Source organism: Pinus tabuliformis, chromosome 9, assembly GCF_031772625.1.
Source record: "Pinus tabuliformis cultivar Carrire ecotype Pingquan chromosome 9, CPIR1, whole genome shotgun sequence".
In the NCBI taxonomy this organism is placed as follows: domain Eukaryota; kingdom Viridiplantae; phylum Streptophyta; class Pinopsida; order Pinales; family Pinaceae; genus Pinus; species Pinus tabuliformis.
Genome location: NC_142307.1, coordinates 1135855699 through 1135879766, shown reverse-complemented (window position 1 = coordinate 1135879766; position 24068 = coordinate 1135855699). Strand labels below are relative to the sequence as shown.

At 39.4% G+C, this 24068-nt stretch overlaps 1 protein-coding gene across 2 annotated transcripts in view; it reads right to left on the bottom strand.

Moving 5' to 3' along the window:
• LOC149152637 (uncharacterized) overlaps window positions 1-24068 on the bottom strand; it is a 154395-nt gene that overhangs the window by 121148 nt on the left and 9179 nt on the right. For both annotated transcript variants that reach the window (XR_016262543.1, XM_089439506.1), the window contains exon 2: window positions 9685-9834. Coding sequence is in view for 1 of the 2 variants with exons in the window: in XM_089439506.1 (XP_089295632.1) it covers window positions 9685-9834 (150 nt within the window). In the remaining variant the exon portion in view is untranslated. The remainder of the gene's footprint in view (window positions 1-9684; window positions 9835-24068) is intronic.

Genomic DNA, 24068 nt, shown 5'->3' with positions numbered 1-24068 from the left:
GTGCAAAGGTCAGCCAGTTTTGTAATGTAGGCTCACATGCCCAACAGATGTGTCACACACCCTCATTGATGGATATATATATATACAGGAAAAGTTGGAGAGAATTTGATCACAACACAACTCACATCTTCCTCTCTCATCCTTAAAAGTACGAGCTACCTGGAGGACGAATTTCAGCCACACGTGGGAAGGACGAAGAGGATTTTTCTGCTGCTAGGGTTTCTGCTGTTAGGGTTTCGCAGAAGTTTGACCAGCGTTGACTTTGGTCAACGCTTGGTCCAAACAAGCTGAAAACTTGTGGGAGGTTCGATTTTTGAAGGCCATACTACCTGGCACAAAAATCGAGGTCAAAGTGTTGACCGTTTTGCTGCTGCGTTGATTTTTAGCTTGCTGCCCCTGCGTTGACTTTTCAGGACAGCGTTGACTTTTGTAGAACTGACTTGGGTTGACTCATCTACTGGTTGGAGGGTTGTTGTGACACATGCTGGGCTGGCTGACCAAAGGAGACTTTGCTGGTTGAAGCATCCTGTTGACCGCCGAAACGAACACATACATTTTTCTTGTTTCTGATTTGTCTTCTGTAAGATCTGCTTATATGTTCTATCTGCATTTTGCTTATCTACTTGTATGATTGCTGTGAGAAAAGTGAAATTGCTCTTAGCATAGAACATCTCCAAAACTTAACAAAACCATATATATATATATATATATATATATATAGAGAGAGAGAGAGAGAGAGAGAGAGAGAATCATTTACATATTTAAAGAAGAAAAGGCATACAAATGACTATGTTAAAGAGGAAATGTCTCAGCGGTGGACGTGGTGAAGAGTACTAAAATCTCTCCTACTTCATATAAGAATGAGAATGGAACAAGAGACGTATGGCACACGACAAGAAATGGATTGCCATATTGAATGACAGTAAAAGTGAAGAAAAATGTTGCATTGAAAAATGAGAATAGACATGATAAAAGGTCAGTGTACTATGCCTACAAAGATACCTTGTGAGGAAAATAAGGAGAATGGTGTACTGTATATGCCAACAATGACTAAGATTTTTTATTTAATGAGCTCGATCACCAAGTATCATTTCAAGATTGTATGTAGTATTTCAGAAAAAAAATTGGGTCAATTTCTTGGATAAGACTCAAAAGCAAAACTCAGTAAAAATTGGACCCAGTTTAGTTCAGAAATTTTCACTTGAACAATATTTGACCACAGCAAATTCTCGATCCCACTAGCATCCTTCCAAGCATGATAAATAAGATAGTGAATTTTTTATAGAAACTGTGGTTGAGACAATATTTCCTTGTCATTATTTACATGCAGCTACTTTTAAATATCCAGTTATAACCCCCTCAATTGCATTGAAAACAGTAACTTTTCCCTCATGTGATCTAGATTCTCCAACTTTACAATGTCACCCTGTTTTGTTGAAATTTTCCTCAGTTCTATAGCATGAAAATGGGCCACACAGAATCTAGATCTCGCCAAGGTGATCCCGGGTTCAACAATTTTAAATACATCTGCCCCATCACATTCAATTCACTTTGTGGGCATGTGTGTGCCATTGATGTGGTTCCCCGAAACCAAGATCATGGCTTAATTTTCTTATCAGGTAAACCTGCTGCCAATTTAGATGAAATCTATGGAGTTCATTGAAGGACCATGGTCCATATTTCCTGGTGAAATTTGATAGTAAAAGTAATCAACTTTAGTCGTGTATTTCTATTTTTCCTATGCTACATTTTATCCTTGGTATCATCACAAGAAATCAGCCTTCTTCCCTATCTAACATGTATTTCTACGTTTTCAATGTTTTCTGATGCTCCTTGCTTAAATCAGATTGTTTAAGAATGACCAGTACAAAATTCAATTGGTGATGGAGAAAAACAAAGAGAAGAAAACTATCAGATAATACAAGATTAAGTCTTGTGACATAAAATCCCTAAAACTTTGAGATCATAAGCAAAGAGAACCAATATGGAATTCTCAACAGAAAAATATAACTTAGTCGACTTTGCTTTCATTAATCTGAGATGCTACTACATAATTCCAGTACAAATAAAAACAAGTCTCAAAGGACCGAACAGCATGTGGATCACTGTCACTACTCAAGACCTTGTTAACTTATCAAGCTATGAAACTGTTGTTACACACTAAGACGATTGGTCAAGAAGACAAGAAAGTTTGGATGCTAAAGAAAAGTGAACAATGGCATTGATGATCAATCCCCTTGTATGCTTCTTTTATACTTGTGGATGCACTCGAAATTTGAGGTCTTGTTTCAAAATTAGCTTGCTTTTCTAAAGATGGATGTAAACTGAATTTGGCCATCCCCTGATCTGATTGTGCATGTGGTTCTCCTCAAGAAAAGGAACGCCTTTCTTGGCCAAGTTGATCCTCTCAAATGCATTTCTAAAGATGCCTCACCATGCCATATATAACAGATCTTCCTCGTGACCATACACAGTGCTAAAATGAGTGCTTCCAAGTTTGATTTTAGGCCCACATAGAAACAGCACTTAAAGTTAATTTGTACCTTCAAAACCCAGGACCTTCCCTTTTATATGTGACTTCATATAAGCAGTAATAACACTTAATGACAGCAGAAGCACCTGGCTCCAAACATAGCTGAAGCTTTTCTCGCAAAATAAATTGTTCTGGGATCTGTTTACAACTAAATATAGCATCCTCAAATCAGCTTCTGAATCCTGATCCATTATTGACACCTCTATTTTTATCCTTCAAGCAGTGCCTTATCTTCATGTTAAATTAAGCCCACAAAGATGCTAAATATGGGACAGAGTGGTGCCCCGCATGTTGAGAATTCAGTTGGGCAATGTATATGTTAATTCTCTTTCTTGATAACTGTTTGTGTTACCTTTTTACTTATTAGCTTTGATATTTATTATTCCAGTGTGCAATACATCAAACAGCTACCAAAACAGTAAGAACAGTGACACAGTATATAGGCTGCAAGCCAAGGCCAAAACCCCTCCTCTTCAGGGGAAAACCCGAAAATCTCTCCTTATCTTTCAGATCTTTCAATTGACGAATACCATGACCTAGACTCACAGAAATACCCTCCAAGATCAAGTCTTCCACAGCCTCCTGCTGGAAGATCTTTGACCTCCCAGCAGATCCCAACGCAGAAACCCTAACTTCGCACTACAACTGTTGCAACTGTTGTTGCTTCTCTAGAAGACTTTGATCTCCCTCTAATAGCCTTCCTCTTGACTTCACTTGCCTTGACTTGATTCATAAGGCTAGTAAGATACCCTAAGAGACCTTCACTTGCCTTCCTTTCTCTCTTGCTTCCAAAATCAAACCTCAGAGTATCCCAACGCAAAAACCCTAACTTCGCACTTCCAGAAGAATAGAGAGAGAGACCCACACACTTCGACTTCTTCGTCCTTCGCTCCTTCACACTTCCTTCTTCGATCTTCTTCTTTTGTCTTCTTCGCATAAGAGATGAGAGAGTGAGTGATCCAAATAGAGGACGAGTTCCTCTTAGATAGAGGCTTCCTCAAGAGTGGACGCGGCTCTTCATGTAGGCCAACCTAATAGCTCATTAGGCCGGCTTGATCTTAGAGGTATTTTGACACTTTCAAGACAAAATAAATTTTCCTTTACAATTTACAATGTGTTCATAGGGTCTTCCATATATGATAATAACTCTTATACCTAGGACAAACCCTAGAAGCACTCAATGGGTGCTTGACCTATAAAATAAAAGAACTTGAGCATGAAACCCATCCTCCAATAAAATAATAATTTCTTTTTCATTTTACAATTACAAGAATACATTTCATACTAATGAAGGCCGAACTTAGTTACACATTTTTCAACACTCCCTCTTAACTAGGGAGGTATTCATAAGAGGAACATGGTCATTCTCAATCTGAAGAGATCTCATAAGAAGAGTCGGATTGGTAACCCATCTGTCTAGCATCATAATAACCAACATTGTCACATAGCAAGGCCTTGACTAACGGCTCTATCTCTCCACAAGATCAGAGCACAATGTTGGCGAGACTAATGATGTATAGACACCATCATCATTGTCTCTCCAAGGTACATACCCCACCCGAGTGTTCACAAAGTATGACCTTCCTTTGGACTACTCTTATCTTGGGTAGCTAATCCTCAAAGAATATCGGTCCACGGCTACTCTTATCTTGGATTCCCTACCACATTCTCAAAGAGTATCGAATACCAGATGGTTACCCAATCCTCCATTCTTTCTTACCAAGTGAAGATAAGAATGTTGTGCCTATCTCTCCCTCTTAATTAGGGAGGACAAATCCACCAAACCAAGCTTGTCCCTTAACTATGCAAGCTTCTTATTCAGAAGTGATTTCGTAAATTTGTTAGCTACCTGCTCATCAGTGGAGATATATCGTAGCTGCAACACACCATTTTGTACTAGCTCTCGAATATAGTGATACTTGTTGTCGATATGCTTTGTCTTCCCATGAAACACTGGCTCCTCAAACAAATGAATACAACTGGTCTTATCACAAAGTATCACTGTAGGGTTCATCGGTCCTTCAAACAAGTCGGATAGCAGCTTTCTTAACCACACTACTTCTCTGCTTACTTCACATGCTGCAACATATTCCGCTTCAGCGCTACTCAAAGCAACGGTATCTTGCTTTTTGCTCATCCATGAGACCATGGAGGATCCTAAACTGAAACATCCTCCTGTAGTGCTTCTTCCATCATGGTCATTGCCATTGCCTCCTAATCAGAATCTATATAAACAATCAATTGGACATCATTCCTTCTATCATACTTCAGGCAATAGGTGATGGTTCCTCGCAGACATCTCAGAATATGTTTTGCTATTATCCAATGATCGTGCTTCTGCTCCACTTGGAATTGACTGAGTACATTTACTGTAAAACATATGTTAGGTCTAGTATTCACCAAGTACATCAATGAGCCAATGAGTTGTCTACATCTGGAAGGATCCACAGGGCTTGATTCGGAACTCCTTAGTCTCTTCAAGTTAGTGATCATTAGAGTGGTCATAGGTTTGCAGTCCATCATGTCGAAATTCTTCAGCATCTTGATCACATACTTTCCTTGACCTAAATAGAATTCATTCGGTTCCTACCAGGCTTCTAGTCCCATACAGTAAGTAATGCATCAGCCCAAGATCCTTCATGTCAAATTCTGTTGCCAGTTGCTTCTTACATTCTTCAATTCGACCTTCTAAACCTGTCAAGAGAAGATCATCTACATACAAAAGAATGATTACATGATCACCATTTACAACCTTAATATAAAGGTTCGAGTCAGCAGAACTCTTTGTGAAGCCTATTCTCTGTAGGTATGCATCCATTCTAGCATACCATGCCCTTGGTGCTTGCTCAAGACCATATAATGCTTTCTTTATTCTGCAAACATATGCCTTTCCGTCCTTTACTTCAAATCTCAAGGGTTGTTCTATATAGACTTCTTCATCTATTGTGCCATTCAACAACGCAGTCTTAACATCCATTTGGTGGATGTTCCATTCCATCGATGCTGCAAGAGAGACTAATGATCGAATCGTAGTATATCTTGTTATTGGAGCAAATGTTTCTTCATAGTCGATGCCTTAAGTTGAGAGAAACCTCTGGCCACAAATTTTGCTTTATACTTATCTATACTTCAATCTGTTGTGTGCTTGATCTTATAGATCCATTTGGAAGTAACCACAGATTTGTCTTCCGGCCTAGTTATGATCTCCCAAACTCCATTCTTCATTATAGATTGATATTCTTCATTCATGGCATCTTTCCATTCTCGATGTTTTATAGCCTCCTCAACGGTGGATGGTTCTGCTTCTATTAACTTTGTCATGTATGTAACATACCCAAAATATATCTTGGGTCTCTTACTTTCTCTAAATGATCCTTGCGCTGCCCAATGACCTTTTGCATCAAGTAGAGTGGATTTCAACCAATTAGGTCTTTTTCTTGTTTCTGGAATGACCATGGGTTGAACAAGTTCACTTGGCCCTTCTTCTTCGTGGTGTGACTCTTCTCCTACTTTGTCAACTTCCTCCACAAATATCGGAAGTTCTTCATCTTCAGAATCTATAGAAAGTTCTTTTGACTTCTTGTATGCTATACTCTCATCAAATATAACATCACGACTAACTTCAATGTGATGTCCATCTTTCATGTAGATTCTATAAGCTTTCGATGAGTTACTATACCCAAAAAATATACCCTTCACACCAGAAGGATCCAGCTTCTTTCTTTTGTACTTTGGTATATGAATATACACATAACACCCAAAGATTCGGAGATGATCTACAGATGGCTTCTTCCCAGTGAACACTTCTTCTGGAGTCTTGTATCTAGAGATCTGTGAGGACATTGATTTTGAACGTAGATTGTTGTCTTTGTTGCTTCACGCCACAAAAACTTAGGTAGATATTGATCATGTAACATTGTTTTTACACTTTCTTCAATGGATCTATTCTTTCTTTCTGCGACTCCATTTTGTTCGGGATTATATGAAACTATCAGCTCCCTCTTAATCCCAAACTCCTTACAGATTGTTATAATCTCTTTGGATGTATATTCTCCTCCATTTTCAGATCTTAGTATCTTGATTCTTCTTTCTGTAAGGTTCTCTACTTCAACCTTGAATTCTTGAAATTTTGTAAATACTTCATCCTTGGTCTTCATTAAGTAAGCCCAAGTCTTTCTTGAATGATCATCTATGAATGCAACATAGTATAGATAGCCTCCAAGTGATTTTGGAGTCATAAGGCCACACACATCAAAGTGAATGAGATTTAAGATTTTTTTTGACCGCGAAGCACTACTTCCAAATGGTCTCTTGGTATTCTTGCCCAATGCACATCCCTTGCAAACAACTTCATGATCCTCCTTCAAATTTGGTATTCCATCTACTGTGGAACTTAGAGTTGGAAGTATTTTGAAATGTAAATGACCAAACCTTCGATGCCAAAGTTCACATGGACAGAACTCAGTGTGAACTAGGGCTTGGTTTACAGGAGATATTAATCTGTAAAGCCTTCCTTCTCAGATACCAATAACTTTTACTTGATCTATGCTTAAGCCTTTTGCCCAAACAACTACCTTTCCATCAATGAAAGCTACTCTATCTCCTTTGTCTTCTAAGCTTGAAATAGAAAGAAACTTTTTGTGCAAACCTAGAACAAATAGAATGTTGTTGAGGTGGATGTTGCTTCCATCTTCGAGATTTATGAAAGTTGATCCAATGCCTTTCACCGGACAGCTTTTATTGTCTCCAAGTTCCACAGAGTAAGCAGATTTTCCTTTTGATAAAGTCTTCAATCGGTGGGAGTGGCCAGTCATGTGTCTTGATGCACCACTATCAAGTACCCAGATGTCTTCATCTTGAAATGTCCCAGAGAGAGTCGAGAAGAGACCTTCATCTCTTTCTTTGAATGATACCTTCTTTGAATAGAATAAGAAACTCTGTGCTTCTTTGATACCTTTCTTGAGATGGCTTGCAATCTTCTTGATGGCTTTCTTCATAGTATAGGAGATCTTCATGATGCCCTTAGAGAACCAAAGCTCTGATACCATGTTGAAAATTCAATAGGGAAATGTATATGTTAATTCTCTTTCTTGATAACTATTTGTGTTAACTTTTTACTTATTAGCTTTGATCTTTATTATTCCAGTGTGCAATACATCAAACAGCTACCAAAACAGTAAGAACAGTGACACAGTATATAGGCTGCAAGCTAGGGCCAAAACCCCTCCTCTTCAGGGGAAAACCCAAAAATCTCTTTTATCTTTCAGATCTTTCAATTAATGAATACCATGACCTAGACTCAGACAAATACCCTCCAAGATAAAGTCTTCCACGGCCTCCTGCTGCAAGATCTTCGACCTCTCAGTAGATCTGAAATTTTGCTCCCCAACAACTGCTGCAACTATTGTTGCTTCTCTAGGAGACTTTGATCTCCTTCTAATAGCCTTCCTCTTGACTTCGCTTGCCTTGACTTGAGTCCTAGGGCTAGTAAGATGTCCTAAGAGACCTTCACTTGCCTTCCCTTCTCTATTGCTTCCAAAATCAAACCTCAGAGTATCCCAGCACAGAAACCCTAACTTCACACTTCCAGAAGAATAGAGAGAGACCCACACACTTTGACTTCTTCGTCCTTCGCTCCTTCACACTTTCTTCTCTGATCTTCTTCTTTTGTCTTCTTCGCATAAGAGATGAGAGAGTGAGTGATCCAAATGGAGGACGAGTTCCTCTTATATATAGGCTTCCTCAAGAGTGGATGTGGCTCTTCATGTACTAGGCCAACTTGACAGCTCATTAGGCCGGCTTGATCTTGGAGGTATTTTGACACTTTCAAGACAAAATAAATTTCCCTTTACAATTTACAATGTGCCCATAGGGTCTTCCATATATGATAACGACTCTTATACCTAGGACAAACCCTAGAAGCACTCAATGGGTGCTTGACCTATAAAATAAAAGAACTTGAACATGAAATCCATGCTCCAATAATAATAATAATTTCTTTTTCATTTTACATTTACAAGAATACATTTCATACTAAAGAAGGCCGAACCTAGTTACACATTTTTCAACACCACTGGCCATAGAATTAACAGCAGAAATGACAGCGCCCTCATAAGCTAAATTTAGCAGAATGCTTTATTTAGGAAAGCAACCCTCTTACTCTAAAGTACACGTCATTCATGTGCAAATTTAATCTTGGGATAAAGACCACATTTGACGTAGTTTCACCCTCCAAAATAACTCTTCAAGCGCTAAATCCAGTCTTGTCAAATATTGATGTGGATGCTATAGTTCTTGTCATGGGAACTTTCATCTGTACTTGTTGACTCACACATTGAATTAGCTCCAGGGAAAGTGCTGGTAATCTGCAGAGATGGATCCCAAAAAAAGGCTATATGCAGGCTGGCTATCCCCTCCATAGAGACATTGTGACAAAGTTTAACAACAGGCATTGATTCGATTTGGTGATGCTTGAGAAGCGCTTGATTTGGTGATGCTTTCAGCTTTATAGTGTTAAAAATAGGCCTTCACGGGTAATTGTTTAGCTTCTAATCTAAGTCATCTTAAGAATAAAGCAATCTTGGCATTAGCTTAATTTCTCAGCAAACCCCTACTCAAACCTTGTCCTCATTCAAATCTTCAATCTAATCACCTTCAAGATGAATGTGGAAGCTTCTCATGGTAGATGAGGAGAAGGTGATAACAATAGTCATGTCTTTTAATGTGATTAATGTCAAGTTCCTTTACACCAAGAATAACAGATCTCCATGTGCAAGATCAAACAAAATAAGGGCAGAAATTTGTCACCAACTCAACCAAATTTCAACACACCAGAATGACAGGTACATGGATAGACAACGCTCATAAGTAGAAAATCTTCAGATACAAAGGGCATATCCTCATTAGTTATTACCTTCCTCAATCACATACTAGTTTTAAGCTGCTCCTCCAACTATGAATATTAAGTCTTCTATTCAAAAAGGATGCTACCTTTAAAACAAAAATACATTATAATAACTGTCACATACATTGCAGAAACACAACCCTTCATCTAGAACATTGCTGGAAAACAGGAAACAAGGTGCACCTAATTTTCAAATGCAATACAAATATAAAATTACAAATAAAGAACTACAGAAAAATGCACATACCTTCCATTCTTCTTCATTTTCTATTCCTTCTGTCGCAACCAAAAGGGGTTTCATTTTCAACAGAAACTCTCTAAGAGAAATTGGAGGCTTTTCATCTATATCGGGATTTTTCCCAAATGACTCCATCGCATATTCAGGTTCAAATTCTAACTGCATCCAAGAACATGTAAAACATAAAATAGTCAGCATACAGAATTTGTCAAAGTGTAGAGTATTTGATGCGCCTTTACATTGCTGATCAGGGGGAAATGTTGGATAATATTTTAAGGGCCAAAGAGTAGCACGAGGTAGAAAATAACAACAAATCATTTTTATTTTCCCTTGAATATTCAAGTAAACATAGACTTACAAGTGCATCAAGATATTGCCAAAGTATAAGAGAAGGCAAAGCAATGTACGAATCATCAGACATTTATCCTTGAAGGGAAATCCTTTAACATCTCTGTGGTTGTCCTACTTTCAAACTCTATACATGACGAGAATGATTCATGAGGAACATGGACCTAATGCTTGGACAATCAGAAGCAAGGTTTGAGATGCAAGTCCCTAGCTGATGTGTTAACATTTCACCCACCCTGCTGTACTAACAACACTTGATGGTGCCAGTGTGTTTGTCTGTTTTCATTTGCTTGTGGCTGGGATACATATGTCTGGTCATATATTTCAAGGGCCCGGAATAACTTATAGGCAATTTCAGGAAAAATATTGGAAAATATCAGCCAACTTAGAAACAATAAAATTATTCGACAATCTATCGAAAGACAATGTAAAATATCAACAAAATATCATTTTTGAATGTATCTCAATATATTAGGGGCAGCGGGTGTGGGAAGGATCCTCATTGATCCTGGAGGAAAAGCAGTAATATCCTACAACTAGAGATTGGGAATCTCATCCAATAACCAAGCAGAAGCATATGCATTATTACAGGGATTGTGTATGGCAGTGGATGCATGAATTCAATCTCTTCCAGCTGAGAACAAACTTTCCTCCATATTGGCATGAACTCAACAGGAGGTCACTAGAATTCAAAACATATTTTGTTATCAAGTCCTAAGGGGGAACAATCATCAAGCAAACTCTCTTGTTAATGAGGCTATTGGTTTCAAATTGAGGGAGCTCACAGTTAATTGTTTATTAGCCTCAGAAACTATACCTTAATCAATCTCATGCACTAAATGAAAAGTACTAGCAAATTAATATACCATTTGTCTATCACGTGCCAATCCCACTACGAAGGTGAGATAATAAACGCGATGAGACCTGAGCTCCCCTCACACATGCTCAAGCTTTCAGGGAATTGGAAATTTGAATGCCGGAATAAAATGTATCCCAAGCAAGGTGAGAGATTATGGAGCATTGTGATACTGCAAGCAGCGGAAGACTCCCCACGTGGTCAGCCATCATCTAGAACGTGCTGTGGTTTTCAACTTGGTTCTTCTTAGCATGGTTGGTTATTTGCAATTCTGTTCGTGATTGTCTCTGGTTCTATTGGCCTAGAAATTTTGAGTGCTGGGGGTTCTGGTTAACTAGGCCTGATACGTCTCAGCTGGAATGGAACAATATCTGTTAATTGTAGGGGTTGGCAGTCTGGTTATGTGGGCGTTCTGTTTGTGAAGTTCATACCCCAAGAATATGCACATCTCTGGCTCTGGTATTATGTTCTCTGGCGTCTCTCCTCTAAGTTCACTGTTGGCTTCTTAAAAGAAACCTCGTGTTTGGAGTTGTGGGTCCATTGACCCACCAAGACACGGTTTTTCCTTGTGGACTGGCCCTATCACTATGTCTCTCTATTAGCATTTATGGATTACAGAGATTCACAAGAAATCCAGAGGATTGTTTGTTCTCACAAAGAAATGAAGCAAAGCAACAGAACTTCTATTTCCTTTGTTAATTCCAAAGCTCATGACAGTGAACAACAGGATCTCACGTAAATTTCATCTATAATATGTTCTGGTACAGGTGGAACATCAAATTCCCATTCTTGACGCAGAAAGTAACATGATAAGGAACCTATGTTGAAGAATGTAACTAGTGTCGGTCTTCATAATTGTATGAGTCATAATGCAATGCATTTGTCAAAAGAAAGAAAGAAAAAAATCATTGTAAAAGAAATTGACTTATTAAAGCATGGGTTTCATGCTTGGGTCAATGATTAATAGGTCAAAGCCTCCATTGTAGACTTCTAGGGTTTATGTCAAGAGTCTTTGTCCATGTCATCATGTAATAGACCCTTCTTACGCTTTGAAAGAAATTTATTTTTATGTAAACTAAGTTATTTAGGCCGCCTCCACCAAGTCGGCCTGATTGGGAGGCAGAATCCACTATATAAAGGCAGCAACTTGACCTCATTTGGAACAGACATCCAAGCAAATTCGATCTGCAGTTGCAGGAGGACAAAAGAAGTGTGAAATAGGAAGAAGGAGCGAAGAAGCCTAGAAGAAGAAGAAACCCTAAGCGAAGAAGGAAGAACCTTATTTTTCTCTCTCTTGTGTCTCACACGTGCGAAAATCTGAACCTGCAGAAGGGCCGAAGTTGCAGGGCTGCAGTAGGGCCGAAATTCTGACTTGAAGCTGGGTTGAAGCAGTTTGACAAAAGCTGACTTCTAATATTTGGTTCAACATCTGGAAAGGTTGACTTGGTGGAGGAAGGTCTTTTGGTCTGGTTTAAGGTCTTGGATTGTCTCAAGTTTGATTTGAATCTACTAGTGGAAGAGTTTGACTGCGTTTTCCCCTTCTTAGGGGTTTTAGCCCTGGCTGAGTGCCTATATCTGGTGTCCTTGGTCTCATGCTTTATTTTGATGATTGCTTGACGAGAAGAAGATTAAAGAAGAATATTAAAAAAAAAAAGCAAATAAGAACATAAGTATATCACAAGTCATTTTCAAGACAAGAAAATATTTCTGCCTTTCTGGTTTTCTAACGTGGTTTCAGAGCTAAGGTGAAGGAGGAAAGAAAAAGGCAGCTTGAATATCTATTGAAAAGGGTCAAAGAGAATGTTAAAATTGGCAACTAGGGCCAAACTCCATGTGGGTCATCATATTGATGGCAGCTGATATTTTTCTTGGATCCCTCTCATCGAGAGTTGTAGGATTGATCTAAAGATCATTCGATTCCGATAAGTATTCATGGAGATATGAATTTAGTAGTGTTATGGGACAATTCGTCAAGGTCGGCCAGCAACCAAATAAACCCACTTGTGCTCAATGTTTTAGCATAAATAGAGGTGGCCTTCAAGTCATTTCTATACACACTTGGGTTCTTTTCCTCTCTACTTGTCTTTGGAATTTAGTAGGAGAAGAGATCCTAAGGGGTAACGCTGCCCTAATGGAGAAAGGCTCTACGCTGCCCTAATGAAGAAGCCCTAACGCAGTTAATCAAGAAAGCTCTACACAGTCAAAGGGAGACCCTCACTGCTGTCATGAAGGAGATTGAAGTAGGCTCCCTCGTTGTCCTATAAGGGTTTCCTATATGCCCTAAAATGCTATGCGTTCAAGCCCTAGCCCTAGCTGTAGGTCTAAAGGGAGATCTCTGTTTTGAGGCCACAGCATGGGAGGCTAAGGCAGCATGGGTTGGAGGACTGTTTCATGGGTTGAACAAAGTCCGAAGTCTGTTGTAGGAAGCCGTGATGCTTGTTGTGCTAGGTTGAGGCCTTGGGAGCTGAATGCTAGTTTGTTTAAAGGCTAACAGATGGTTTGTATCATTGTTGGAGGGTGTCGTGAGCAGCAGTAGTGTTGTGTGGTAGGCCACATGGCAGATTTGAGGGTTGTCTTGAGCCCTTACCTTCAGCGTGGAGGAGGAGGATCTCTCCTTGCCTAGTCCGCAGTTTTTGAAGGGTTGTTCGAGGAATGTTGAGAGGAACTTAGGGCTGCAACAGTATGCCCAAGTGTCCTAAACAGAACAGTCAGGAACAGCAAAGTGCCAAGCAGATTTGAAGCAGTGTTAGAGGTGCATTGGGTCAAGGATATTGACCAGATTTGGATCAGACTTGGAACAGCCTGTGGGATCCACATGTTGGGTCAACATGGAGTGTTGAATACCCCAAAGGAGTGCAGCCTGATGTGATGAATGCTGTGACATAGACAGCATAGTATATGACAGCTGTATACATGGTACAGCATAGTGCTATCAACATACAGTGATGGGTAGCAATGCAGCATAATGTAAAAGGGGTGCAGCATGGTATGATGCATAGTACAGCACTATGTATGATGCAGCTACATGCTCGGATGCTACATGTCTTCATGCAGCAGTTAAATACAGCAAGCTTATACATGGGACAGCTGCAATGACACTAGGACAGCTGCAAGTGGGACAGCTGCAAGCTTGGTGTCACATGGGACAGCTGCAAGCATGAAGAATCATGGACAGCAGCAGCATGGTAAAGCATGGACAGCAGCAAGTACATTGGGACAGCAGTAAGCATGGTCCAGCAGTGGCACTATGTACAGTGTTTGCACTATGTACAGTAGTGCTAAACAATGGGACAGCAGCAGCATGACATCCAGCATTGTGATGATGGGTGCAGCATGGTGCAGCATGGTGAGGTGCAGCATGATGACGAGATGCAGCACTATGATAGGTGAAGGAGTCACCTTGGAGAATCAGTTGAAGCAGCATGTCTTCAACTGATCTCATGTATCATCATCCTAGGAGATGGTCTATGCTCTTATCTAGATAAGTCAAAGTGTTGACTTTTGTTGTAAATGTATTATCTCTATCTCTCTCTCTCTCTCTGCTGAACTATTGAAGATCATATAAGAAGAATTGACAAAGGGTTTCCCCACATTGGGGTTTGTCCCTGGCTAGTGCCACATCTCGTGTCCACCTATCTTGGCTCGTCTTCTGTGATTTATATTTATGTTCTATCTGCAGTTTACTTTAATGTGATTGCTAATCTGGAAAAGATATTGAGCTAACTGTGAAAATTGAAATAAATTGCTCTAGTATAGAACATACCTAAATTTAACATGGTATCGGAGTTGAGGTGAAGACAATGCTCAAGCAAAAGTGAAAGAGCAATCACCGAAGACAGTTGGGAAAGGACAAAAGGATCAATGGATTCCTCATCCCTCTTCAAATTCACCAAGAGTGAAGTCGAAGCAGAGTATATTATGGCGGAGCGGAAGCTTCTAAAGGCCTACCTACAGATCACTTCAATGGGAAGTCCGGATCTCAGGGTGAAAGGAAAGGCAAATGCCTTGCTTACAATAAGTTTGGCCATTATGCGAAGGAGTGTCCAAATGGTTGGGACACATCTCTTGATGAAGATAAAAATCATTCTAGGGACATCTTCAATGATCAGAGGAATGACAGGTAATGCAGGTCATCAAGGAAACGGTCAACTCTTTAGAGAAAGCAAGGAACCCCAGGTATGAAGAATCAAATGTTGTTTCTGATAAGATAAAGAAGTGTTATCTTGTATTGGCCCTCTCCTTCAAATTCTTTGAGAATCTAGCGTATTGATTGTAGTGCTTCAAGACACTCCATCAAATAGAAGGTTGCTCTCTCTAATTTGGTAGAAATGGAAACAATCATGGGATTATACTTGGAGCCGCTGCCACCTATCCCTGAAAGGGTGTAGGAAATGTTACCCCTCAATTGAATGAGGGTAACTCAATTCATCTACAAAATCTCTTTTATGTACCTAATCGCAAGAAGAACCTGGTGTCCATTTCGGCAATGAAAGTCAAAGGTTACAGGGAAGCATTCCTCGATGGAAAGGTACGTGTTTGAAAATAGAATTTTCAAAAGATGCTTTTTCTCATGGGTTCAGGATTGGCAATTTGTATCAAGTTGCAAGATGGTCCATTGGGGATCATGTCAATTGACATATCTCATCTATAACACCGGAGATCTGCTTATGGGGCCCTACCCGATGTGAGTCAAATGGTGACAGGGACGCCTAAATTCAAAAAGAGCATGAAGGTACATTTCTGAGATGTATGGAAGGAAAATCCTACAAGGGGACCATTCCCCTGATGTAGCAGGTCCACGGGCTTGGAACAACCCAAGGAGTTTGAGATTCATGATCAGGAATCTCATGTATAAAGGTGGAAGAAAGCCCTCTATGGCTTCAAGCAAATCACCCCGGGTTTGATATGAGAGGATTGATAGTTGTCAGATGAAGCTGAGATTCACTAAGAGTGAAGCTGATCCAAACCATTGTTTGAAGGTTGTGGATGATAGACCTCTCATACCGGCACCTTCTAAGAACGATCTATTTCTGATAGGTGTTGACCCTCTCACTCATAGAAGTAAGAGGGAGTTGGATTCCGGATGTGAAATGGTAAACTGCAAGCCTATGACTACCTCGAGGATCTTAAATTTCAGAAGTTATATGGTGATGATGTCGGTTGGGAAATGCCTCTGAGTTTCATAAACTTATTTGCATTGATGTTCTTGGTGAACTTCCATCCGGATATATGTTTTGCAGTTAGCATGGTGAGCTCATATTTGGTTGAGCCTCACTGGATTGGTGCCAAGAATCTTTTGAGATATCTTCGGGGCACAATCTCTCATGGATTGAGGTACACTGCCGAAAATATGAAGCTGCATGATTATTTGAATGCTGACTGGGCAAGCAGTGTGGAGGACCACTAGAGCACTTCTCAGTGCTAGTTCTCTTTGGATCCTGCTTCAATATCATGGATGAGCAGGAAGCGAAAATCGGTTGCTATAAGCATCGTCGAGACCGAATACATAGCTACGAGTATGATCTCGTGTGAAGCTCCCTAGTTGTGGAAGATCTTCAATGAGTTGCTTGTACACGTGACGAATACCATTGTGATCCTTTGTGACAACCGGGGGGATTCGATTGTTGAGGAATCCCATATTCGATGATTGCTCCAGCAAATAGGCATCAGATACTACCTTATCTAGGATATGGTAAGTCGATGAGCGAGGAGGCTCCATCGCATGGAGACTGATGTATAGGTCGCAGACATTTTGTCAAAGCCCCGGGGAAAGGTCAAACCTGTGACTTTCCCGAACGACTTGGAGTCGTTGAGAGACCTTCTTAAAAGGGTCATGCATGTTGCATGCATTGAGCTCTAGGAGCTCTGGGGGGCTTGGGCTACTTACTGGAGCAACACACGACCATAGGGCGACTCACCCTCCCCTAATGGTGCATTGTGTACAAGGGTAAATGGCTCAACCTTCCCCTGTGATACCCCGTGGTGACTTTGGGACATGATGATTAGTTCTCCTGTGGGACAAGATGATTAGTTCTCATGTCAAGGCATCCTGCCCATGTAGTCTGTGACTCATAGGAAGCACCTCTCATCTGATCAATGAGCAGGGAAATGGACTTAGGGACCATAGTAGTACTATCGATGGACGCATCGTTGTATCTACCATACTCCCTATGCTAGGATGAACTCCATTGATCTGGGATTAATGAAACTGATCTAGGATCAGTATGAGTGGTTTGAGACACTCTCTTGTGATATTGATCTGGGATCAATAAAACTGACTTCGGGTCAGTAAGAGTAATATGACACACTCTCTTCAAATGAAACTGACTTCGGGTCAGTAGAGAATGGTATGAGACATTCTCGATCAATTCTTCTTCTTCATGGTTCAGCAGAGCAAAGCAAAGCAGTGCAGGGCACTGATGGTAGAGATAGTACAATCAGACATATGGATCAGCGGATGGAGTTCTCCCTAGTTGAGAGGGAGTGTTAAAATTGGCACCTAGGGCCAAACTCCATGTGGGTCATCTTATTAATGGCCACTGATATTTTTCTTGGATCCCTCTCATCGAGAGGTGTAGGATTGATCTAAAGATCATCGGATTCCGATAAGTATTCATGGAGATATGAATTTATTAGTGTTATGGGACAATCCGTCAAGGTCGGCCAGCAACCAAATAAACCCCACTTGTGCTCAACGTTCTAGTATAAATAGAGGTGTCCTTCAAGTCATTTCTACACACACTTGGGATCTCTTCCTCTCTACTTGTCTTTGGGTTTTAGTAGGAAAAGAGATCCTAAGGGATAACACTGCCCTAATGGAGAAAGGCTCTACGTTGCCCTAATGGAGAAAGGCTCTACGTTGCCCTAATGAAGAAGCCCTAACGCAGTTAATCAAAGAAGGCTCTACGCAAGTCAAGGGGGGACCGTCACAGCTGTCATGAAGGAGATTGAAGTAGGCTCCCTCATTGTCCTATAAGGGTTTACTATATGCCCTAAACCGTTATGCGTTCAAGCCCTAGCCCTAGCCGCAAGTCTAAAGGGAGATCTTTGTTTTAAGGCCACAACATGGGAGGCTAGGGCAGCATGGGTTGGAGGACTGTTTCATGGATTGAACAAAGTCCAAAGTCTGTTGTATGAAGTGTGATGCTTGTTGTGCTAGGTCAAAGCCTCGGGAGCTGAACACTAGCTTGTTTAAAGGCTAACGGATGGTTTGTATCATTGTTGGAGGGTGTCGTGAGCAGCAATAGTGTTGTGTGGTAGGCCACATGCCATACCACTATAGCAAACCTAGCATGGGCAGATTTGAGGGTTGTCTTGAGCCCTTACCTTCAGCGTGGAGGAGGAGCATCTCTCCTTGCCTAGCCCGCAGTTTTTGGAGGGATGTTCGAGGAATGTTGAGAGGAACTTAGGGCTGCAACAGTATGCCCAAGTGTCCTAAACAAAACAGTTAGGAACAGCAAAGTGTCAAGCAAATTTGAAGCAATGTTAGAGGTGCATTGGGTCAAGGATATTGACCAGATTTAGATCAGACTTGGAACAGCCTGTGGAGCCACATGTTGGGTCAACATGGAGTGTTGAATACCCCAAAGGAGTGCAACCTGATGTGATGAATGTTGTGACATAGACAGCATAGTATACAACAGTTGTATACATAGTACAGCATAGTGCTATCAACATACAGTGATGGGTAGCAATGCAGCATAATGTAAAAAGGGTGCAGCATGGTATGATGCATAGTACAGCACTATGTATGATGCAGCGACATGGTTGGATGCTACATGTCTTCATGCAGCAGTTAAATACAACAAGCTTATACATGGGACAACTACAATGACACTAGGACAGCTACAAGTGGGACCGCTGCAAGCTTGGTGACGCATGGGACAGCTACAACATGGGACAGCTGCAAGCATGAAGAATCATGGACAGCAACAGCATGGTAAAGCATGGATAGCAGCAAGTACAGTGCAGCGAGTACATTGGGACAACAGTAAGCATGGTGCAGCAGTGGCACTGTGGCACTATGTACAGCAATGCTAAACACTGGGACAACAGCAGCATAAGGTCCAGCATTTTAATGGTGGGTGCAGCATGGTGCAGCACAGTGAGGTGCAACATGATGACGAGATGCAGCACTATGATAGGTGAAGGAGTCACCTTGGAGAATCAGTTGAAGCAACATGTCTTCAACTGATCTCATGTATCATCATCCTAGCAGATGATCTATGCTCTTATCTAGATAAGTCAAAGTGTTGACTTCTGTTGTAAATGTACTATCTATATATCTCTCTCTCTTTGTTGAACTATTGAAGATCATATAAGAAGAATTGATGAAGGGTTTCCCCACATTGGGATTTGTCTCTGGCTAGCGCCACATCTTGTGTCCTCTTGTCTTGGCTTGTCTTCTGCGATTTATATTTATGTTCTATCTGTAGTTTACTTTAATGTGATTGCTAATCTGGAAAAGATATTGAGCTAACTGTGAAAATTGAAATAAATTGCTCTAGCATAGAACATACCTAAATTTAATAGAGAAGGATCACATAAGAAAAGGAAGACCTATTATCTAGTAAGGAAAACATTATAAATCTATGGCAACTTCAATGAAGACGAGGAATAAGTTAGAAGGAGCTACCGACTATAGAGCATGGAAGAAAAGGATGGATCTCATCCTTGCAAAACATAAAGTATTAAAATTTGTTCAAGGGAAAGTTTAAAAACCAACAAATGATGCAGTGAAAGAAAAGTACAGGGAAACTGACATCTTGGCCATGAATCTAATTGTAGATGGAGTAAAGGACAATTTAATCCCTTACATATTCAACATAGATACTGCACAAGGGATGTATGAAGCTTTCTCCAAATTATTCACCATCAAGAACATTGGACAAATAGCCAGTCTCAATAATGAACTAAGAACAATGAAGATGACAAAAGATGATATTGTTTCTTCATATTTTGTGAGGATCTCCTAAATAAGAGATGAGCTCCAAGCCATTGATGAAGCTATACCAGAAAAAGAACTTGTGATTGTTGCACTATTAGGACTACCAAAATCATAGAGCTCTTTTGCATCAGGTATTAGTAGTTGGAAGGACACACCATCTTTTGAACAAATATGGAATGCTTGCAATCAAGAAGAAGCCTGCATTTCATTCACAAACAATAAGAAGGAAGAAGATGAGGACAACACCTCCAATGCATACTCTGCTAATCACAAGAAGAAGGTTGATCTATCAATGATTAATTGTTACAATTGTCATAAGATGGGACATTACAAGAGTCAATGTCTTGAAAATCCAAGGAATAAAAAGAGAACATGCAAATGTTGTTGATGAAGCTCCACCAAAGAAGAACAAGACTGAAGAACCCGAAGTAAAAGACTTATAATATTAAGTCTTTCCTTGCATATCCTTCTAGATCACTATTCTAAGTTCTGTAAAGTTTGTCTTTTATATGTTTTGTTATAAATTCTTGATTTGTTTTGTTAAGTTATAGGTATCCCTCAAAAATATTGGATTAAGAGGGAGCCTTCACCAATTTACCAAAAGATAAGTAAATTGTTCTTTGTTTCCTTTTTCATGTTTGATTTCCTCCATACACTTAGATTTGTTTGTACTATATACTCATAATCTTTTCTTTGTATTTTCCTTGGTAGAAAAGCTTGCAGGAATACACAAAGGTTGTGGAAGAAACTTCAAGAAAGGACTTGTGTCATGAAAGTGGGCTTGTTGCTAAAGAAGCTCTACAAGGTTTGTTAAATAACAACTCAAGGTATGTTTGATTTGATTTAATTTGTTGCAGAAGAAGGTATGAATGCTCTTAAGTTTGAAATTTGCTTTATATATGACTAACTCTCTTATGTCTAGGGTTTTTGAATCATAAGGATTCTTTGTTTGGGTGATTAATCTTTAGATTAAATCTACCCTTATCACTCTATCTCTTGTTATTTGCTCATTTTGGTGAAACCCTAACCTTTAGGGTTCACTGTAAAACCCTAGCCTTTCGATGCTTAAGGTATGCTAATGATGAAACCCTAATCTTCTTAGGGTTTATCACTTGTCGAAAATCCTACTCTCTTAATGTTTAGGGTTTTGGTTATGTTATGGTAAACCCTAGCCTTTTAGGGTTTGTTGTTGATGTCTAAAAACCCTAGTTTTCTTAGAGTTTGGTATATTAGGGATTATGACTAAACCCTTGCAATAGTCAATGCTACGAATGAAAATCCTGGGCATATGTACTTCCATATAATTGAAACCCTTGCCTAGATAAGATTTATTGTATATCTAATTATGGAGTTTGATGGGATTACAATAAGAGCCTAGTATGAGACTGATATAAGTTTCTAGAAAGTATTGATGGAACCTTAGAGATGAAATGATAATATGCTAACTTGATGGTTGATATTCATGTTTTAGTTTTTGAAATCTAGGGTTTTAATAAAACCCTAGTAGTTGATTTTCTAGGGCATAAAAATGAAATTCTAGAAGTATAATGTTTTTTATTATTGATATGATCTAGTTTTCATGATAAAATCTAGGGATTATGTCGAAACACTAGTAAATGTTGCTACAAGAAGACTAATGGATGAATTTCTTGATTGATAAAACCTAACTAGGTTTAGGTCTTGAATGTCTAAAATTTGATTTATTATGCTCCTATTATAATGACATGCTTCATGTTCTTATACATATATATTTGTGTTTGGTTGCACTTCTTGTTTACAAGTACATAGTCTTCAAGATGATGAAGATACTAACTTCATATTTGATGATAATTTGATTGTGATGTTGCGCATGATGAAAAGAGGGAGTTGTGAGAACCTCGATTACATTAAAGTTCGATAGATGATCTTGTTGCCATGTGAAGGAAGATCTAAATTCTCCAATGAATTGTTGTTTCAAAAGGAAGAGCTTGTATGACTAAAAGAATCAGATAGTTGATGGACTTGTCCTTGGGTAAAGGAAAGTGTATATTTCCCTAATTGAGAGGGAGCTTAAAGAGAAGTGAATAACTTGATGAAAAAGGCCATGAAGATGTTTGCAATTGGAAAATAACTTAAGCACTATTAATGGTTATTCATAATCAATAAAGTTAGATGTTTTTGAAAGAAGTGTTGAAGCTGAGTTGGGTGCTGCTGAAGAAGTTAAAGAAGATAGTTTCTGACGAAGATATGTTTGGATTATATGATGATGACCTAAGCAGCATCAGTATATTTGCAGATTATGTTTTGAGGCTTCTGAGATTTGTACTGTGTGTAGTTTTCTTCTGGAGTTCTCGCATCCATAATTATTTGAATCGACGGTGTATGGCTCGAAACATCGATTCAAATATTTGAAGATCCCAAAGGTTTGTGTTAACTTGTATATATATTTGAAAGTTTGTTGCTAATTGGGATTGTGATTGTAGAGGATCTCTCCATAAGAAGATTGAATGTTTGAAGCATGCTTGGATTGGTGGATATATCTAGTTTAGTTAATAAGGAGAGATGAAGCATCTTGGGGCAACAAGATGCTTGGGAGGACATCTGGTTAGCTTGTTATGATGTCTAGATCCCGAAGTAGGGAGGGTGGCATTGGTCTTGGAGCTCTGACTTTGGATATGCACCTAGATCCCTGCGTTGTGTTAGAGCTAAAGCCTGATGGTACCTCGAGTGGCTAAAGCTTGGAACACAACTTAGTCCCACATGGTTAGATACCCTAGTCATGTATCCAATTTGTAGCACTGTGTGTGCTATGACTCTTCATAGAGTATATCATTTTGAGATCTTCCATGTACCTTTGTATATATGTAATTATGAATACCTCCCTAGTTAAGAGGCAGTGGTGAAGAATGTAACTAGTGTTGGTCTTCATAATTGTATTTGAGTCATAATGTGATTTATTTGTCAAAAGAAAGAAAAAAGAAATTATTGTAAAAGAAATTACCTTATTAAAGCATGGGTTTCATGCTTGGGTCAATGATTAATAGGTTAAAGCCTCCATTGTAGGCTTCTAGGGTTTATGCCAAGAGTCTTTGTCCATGTCATCATGTAATAGATCCTTCTTGGGCTTTGAAAGAAATTTATTTTTATGTAAACTAAGTTATTGAGGCCTCTTCCACCAAGTCAGCTTCAACCTAGACAAGTCGGCCTAATTGGAAGGCAGAATCCACTATATAAAGGCAGCACCTCGACCTCATTTTGAACATACATCCAAGCAATTTGATCTGCAGTTGCAGGAGGACAAAAGAAGTGTGAAATAGGAATAAGAATGAGTGAAGAAGCCTAGAAGAAGAAGAAACTCAACAAAGAAAGAAGAACCTTATTTTTCTCTCTCTTGTGTCCCACATGTGTGAAAATCTGAAGCTGCAGGAGGGTCGAAGTTGCAGGGCTGCAGTAGGGTCGAAATTCTGACTTGAAGCAGTTTGACAAAAGTTGACTTCTAGTGTTTGGTTCATCATCTTGAAAGGTTTTTTTGGTGGAGGAGGAAGGTCTTTTGGTCTCGTCTAAGGTCTTGGATTGTCTCAAGTTTGATTTGAATCTATTAGTGGAAGAATTTGATTGGGTTTTCCCCTTCTTAGGGGTTTTAGCCCTGGCTGAATGCCTATATCTGGTGTCATTGGTCTTCATGCTCTATTTTGATGATTGCGTGATGAGAAGAAGATAAAAGAAGAATATAATGAAAGTAAGTAAGAACATAAGTATATCACAAGTAATTGTCAAGACAAGAAAATATTTCTGCCTTTCTGGTTTTCTAACAACCTAATGGTGAATTTGCACAAAGAAGCTCACTCTGGGACATCCAACTGGCAGCTCTCTGTGGATTCAAGTCAAGGGGTTCTAAAGGAAGAGGATTCTGCACTAGCTGGTTGAGAATATGGAGACTGGGGATCAGGAAACCATTCGAACCAACATAGGCTTGCAAGAGGCCACAAGCCATCATATATTTCATTAAGTAGATGCCTTTTAAAGTTATCAATATATTAAGCACCTATTATAGAATCTGTAATAGCAGTAAGTACTGAGAAATTTTTCCAGCAGACATGTAATTTTGTATTTTGTTCAGGACCTTTGCATCTTCTTTGAAACCAATGGACATTCAGTACGCTGTAACAGTGTTGTCTAGCTTTGCTACAGCCTTTTGATAATATAATTTATATATATATATATATATATATATATATATAATATATATATATATATCGTTTG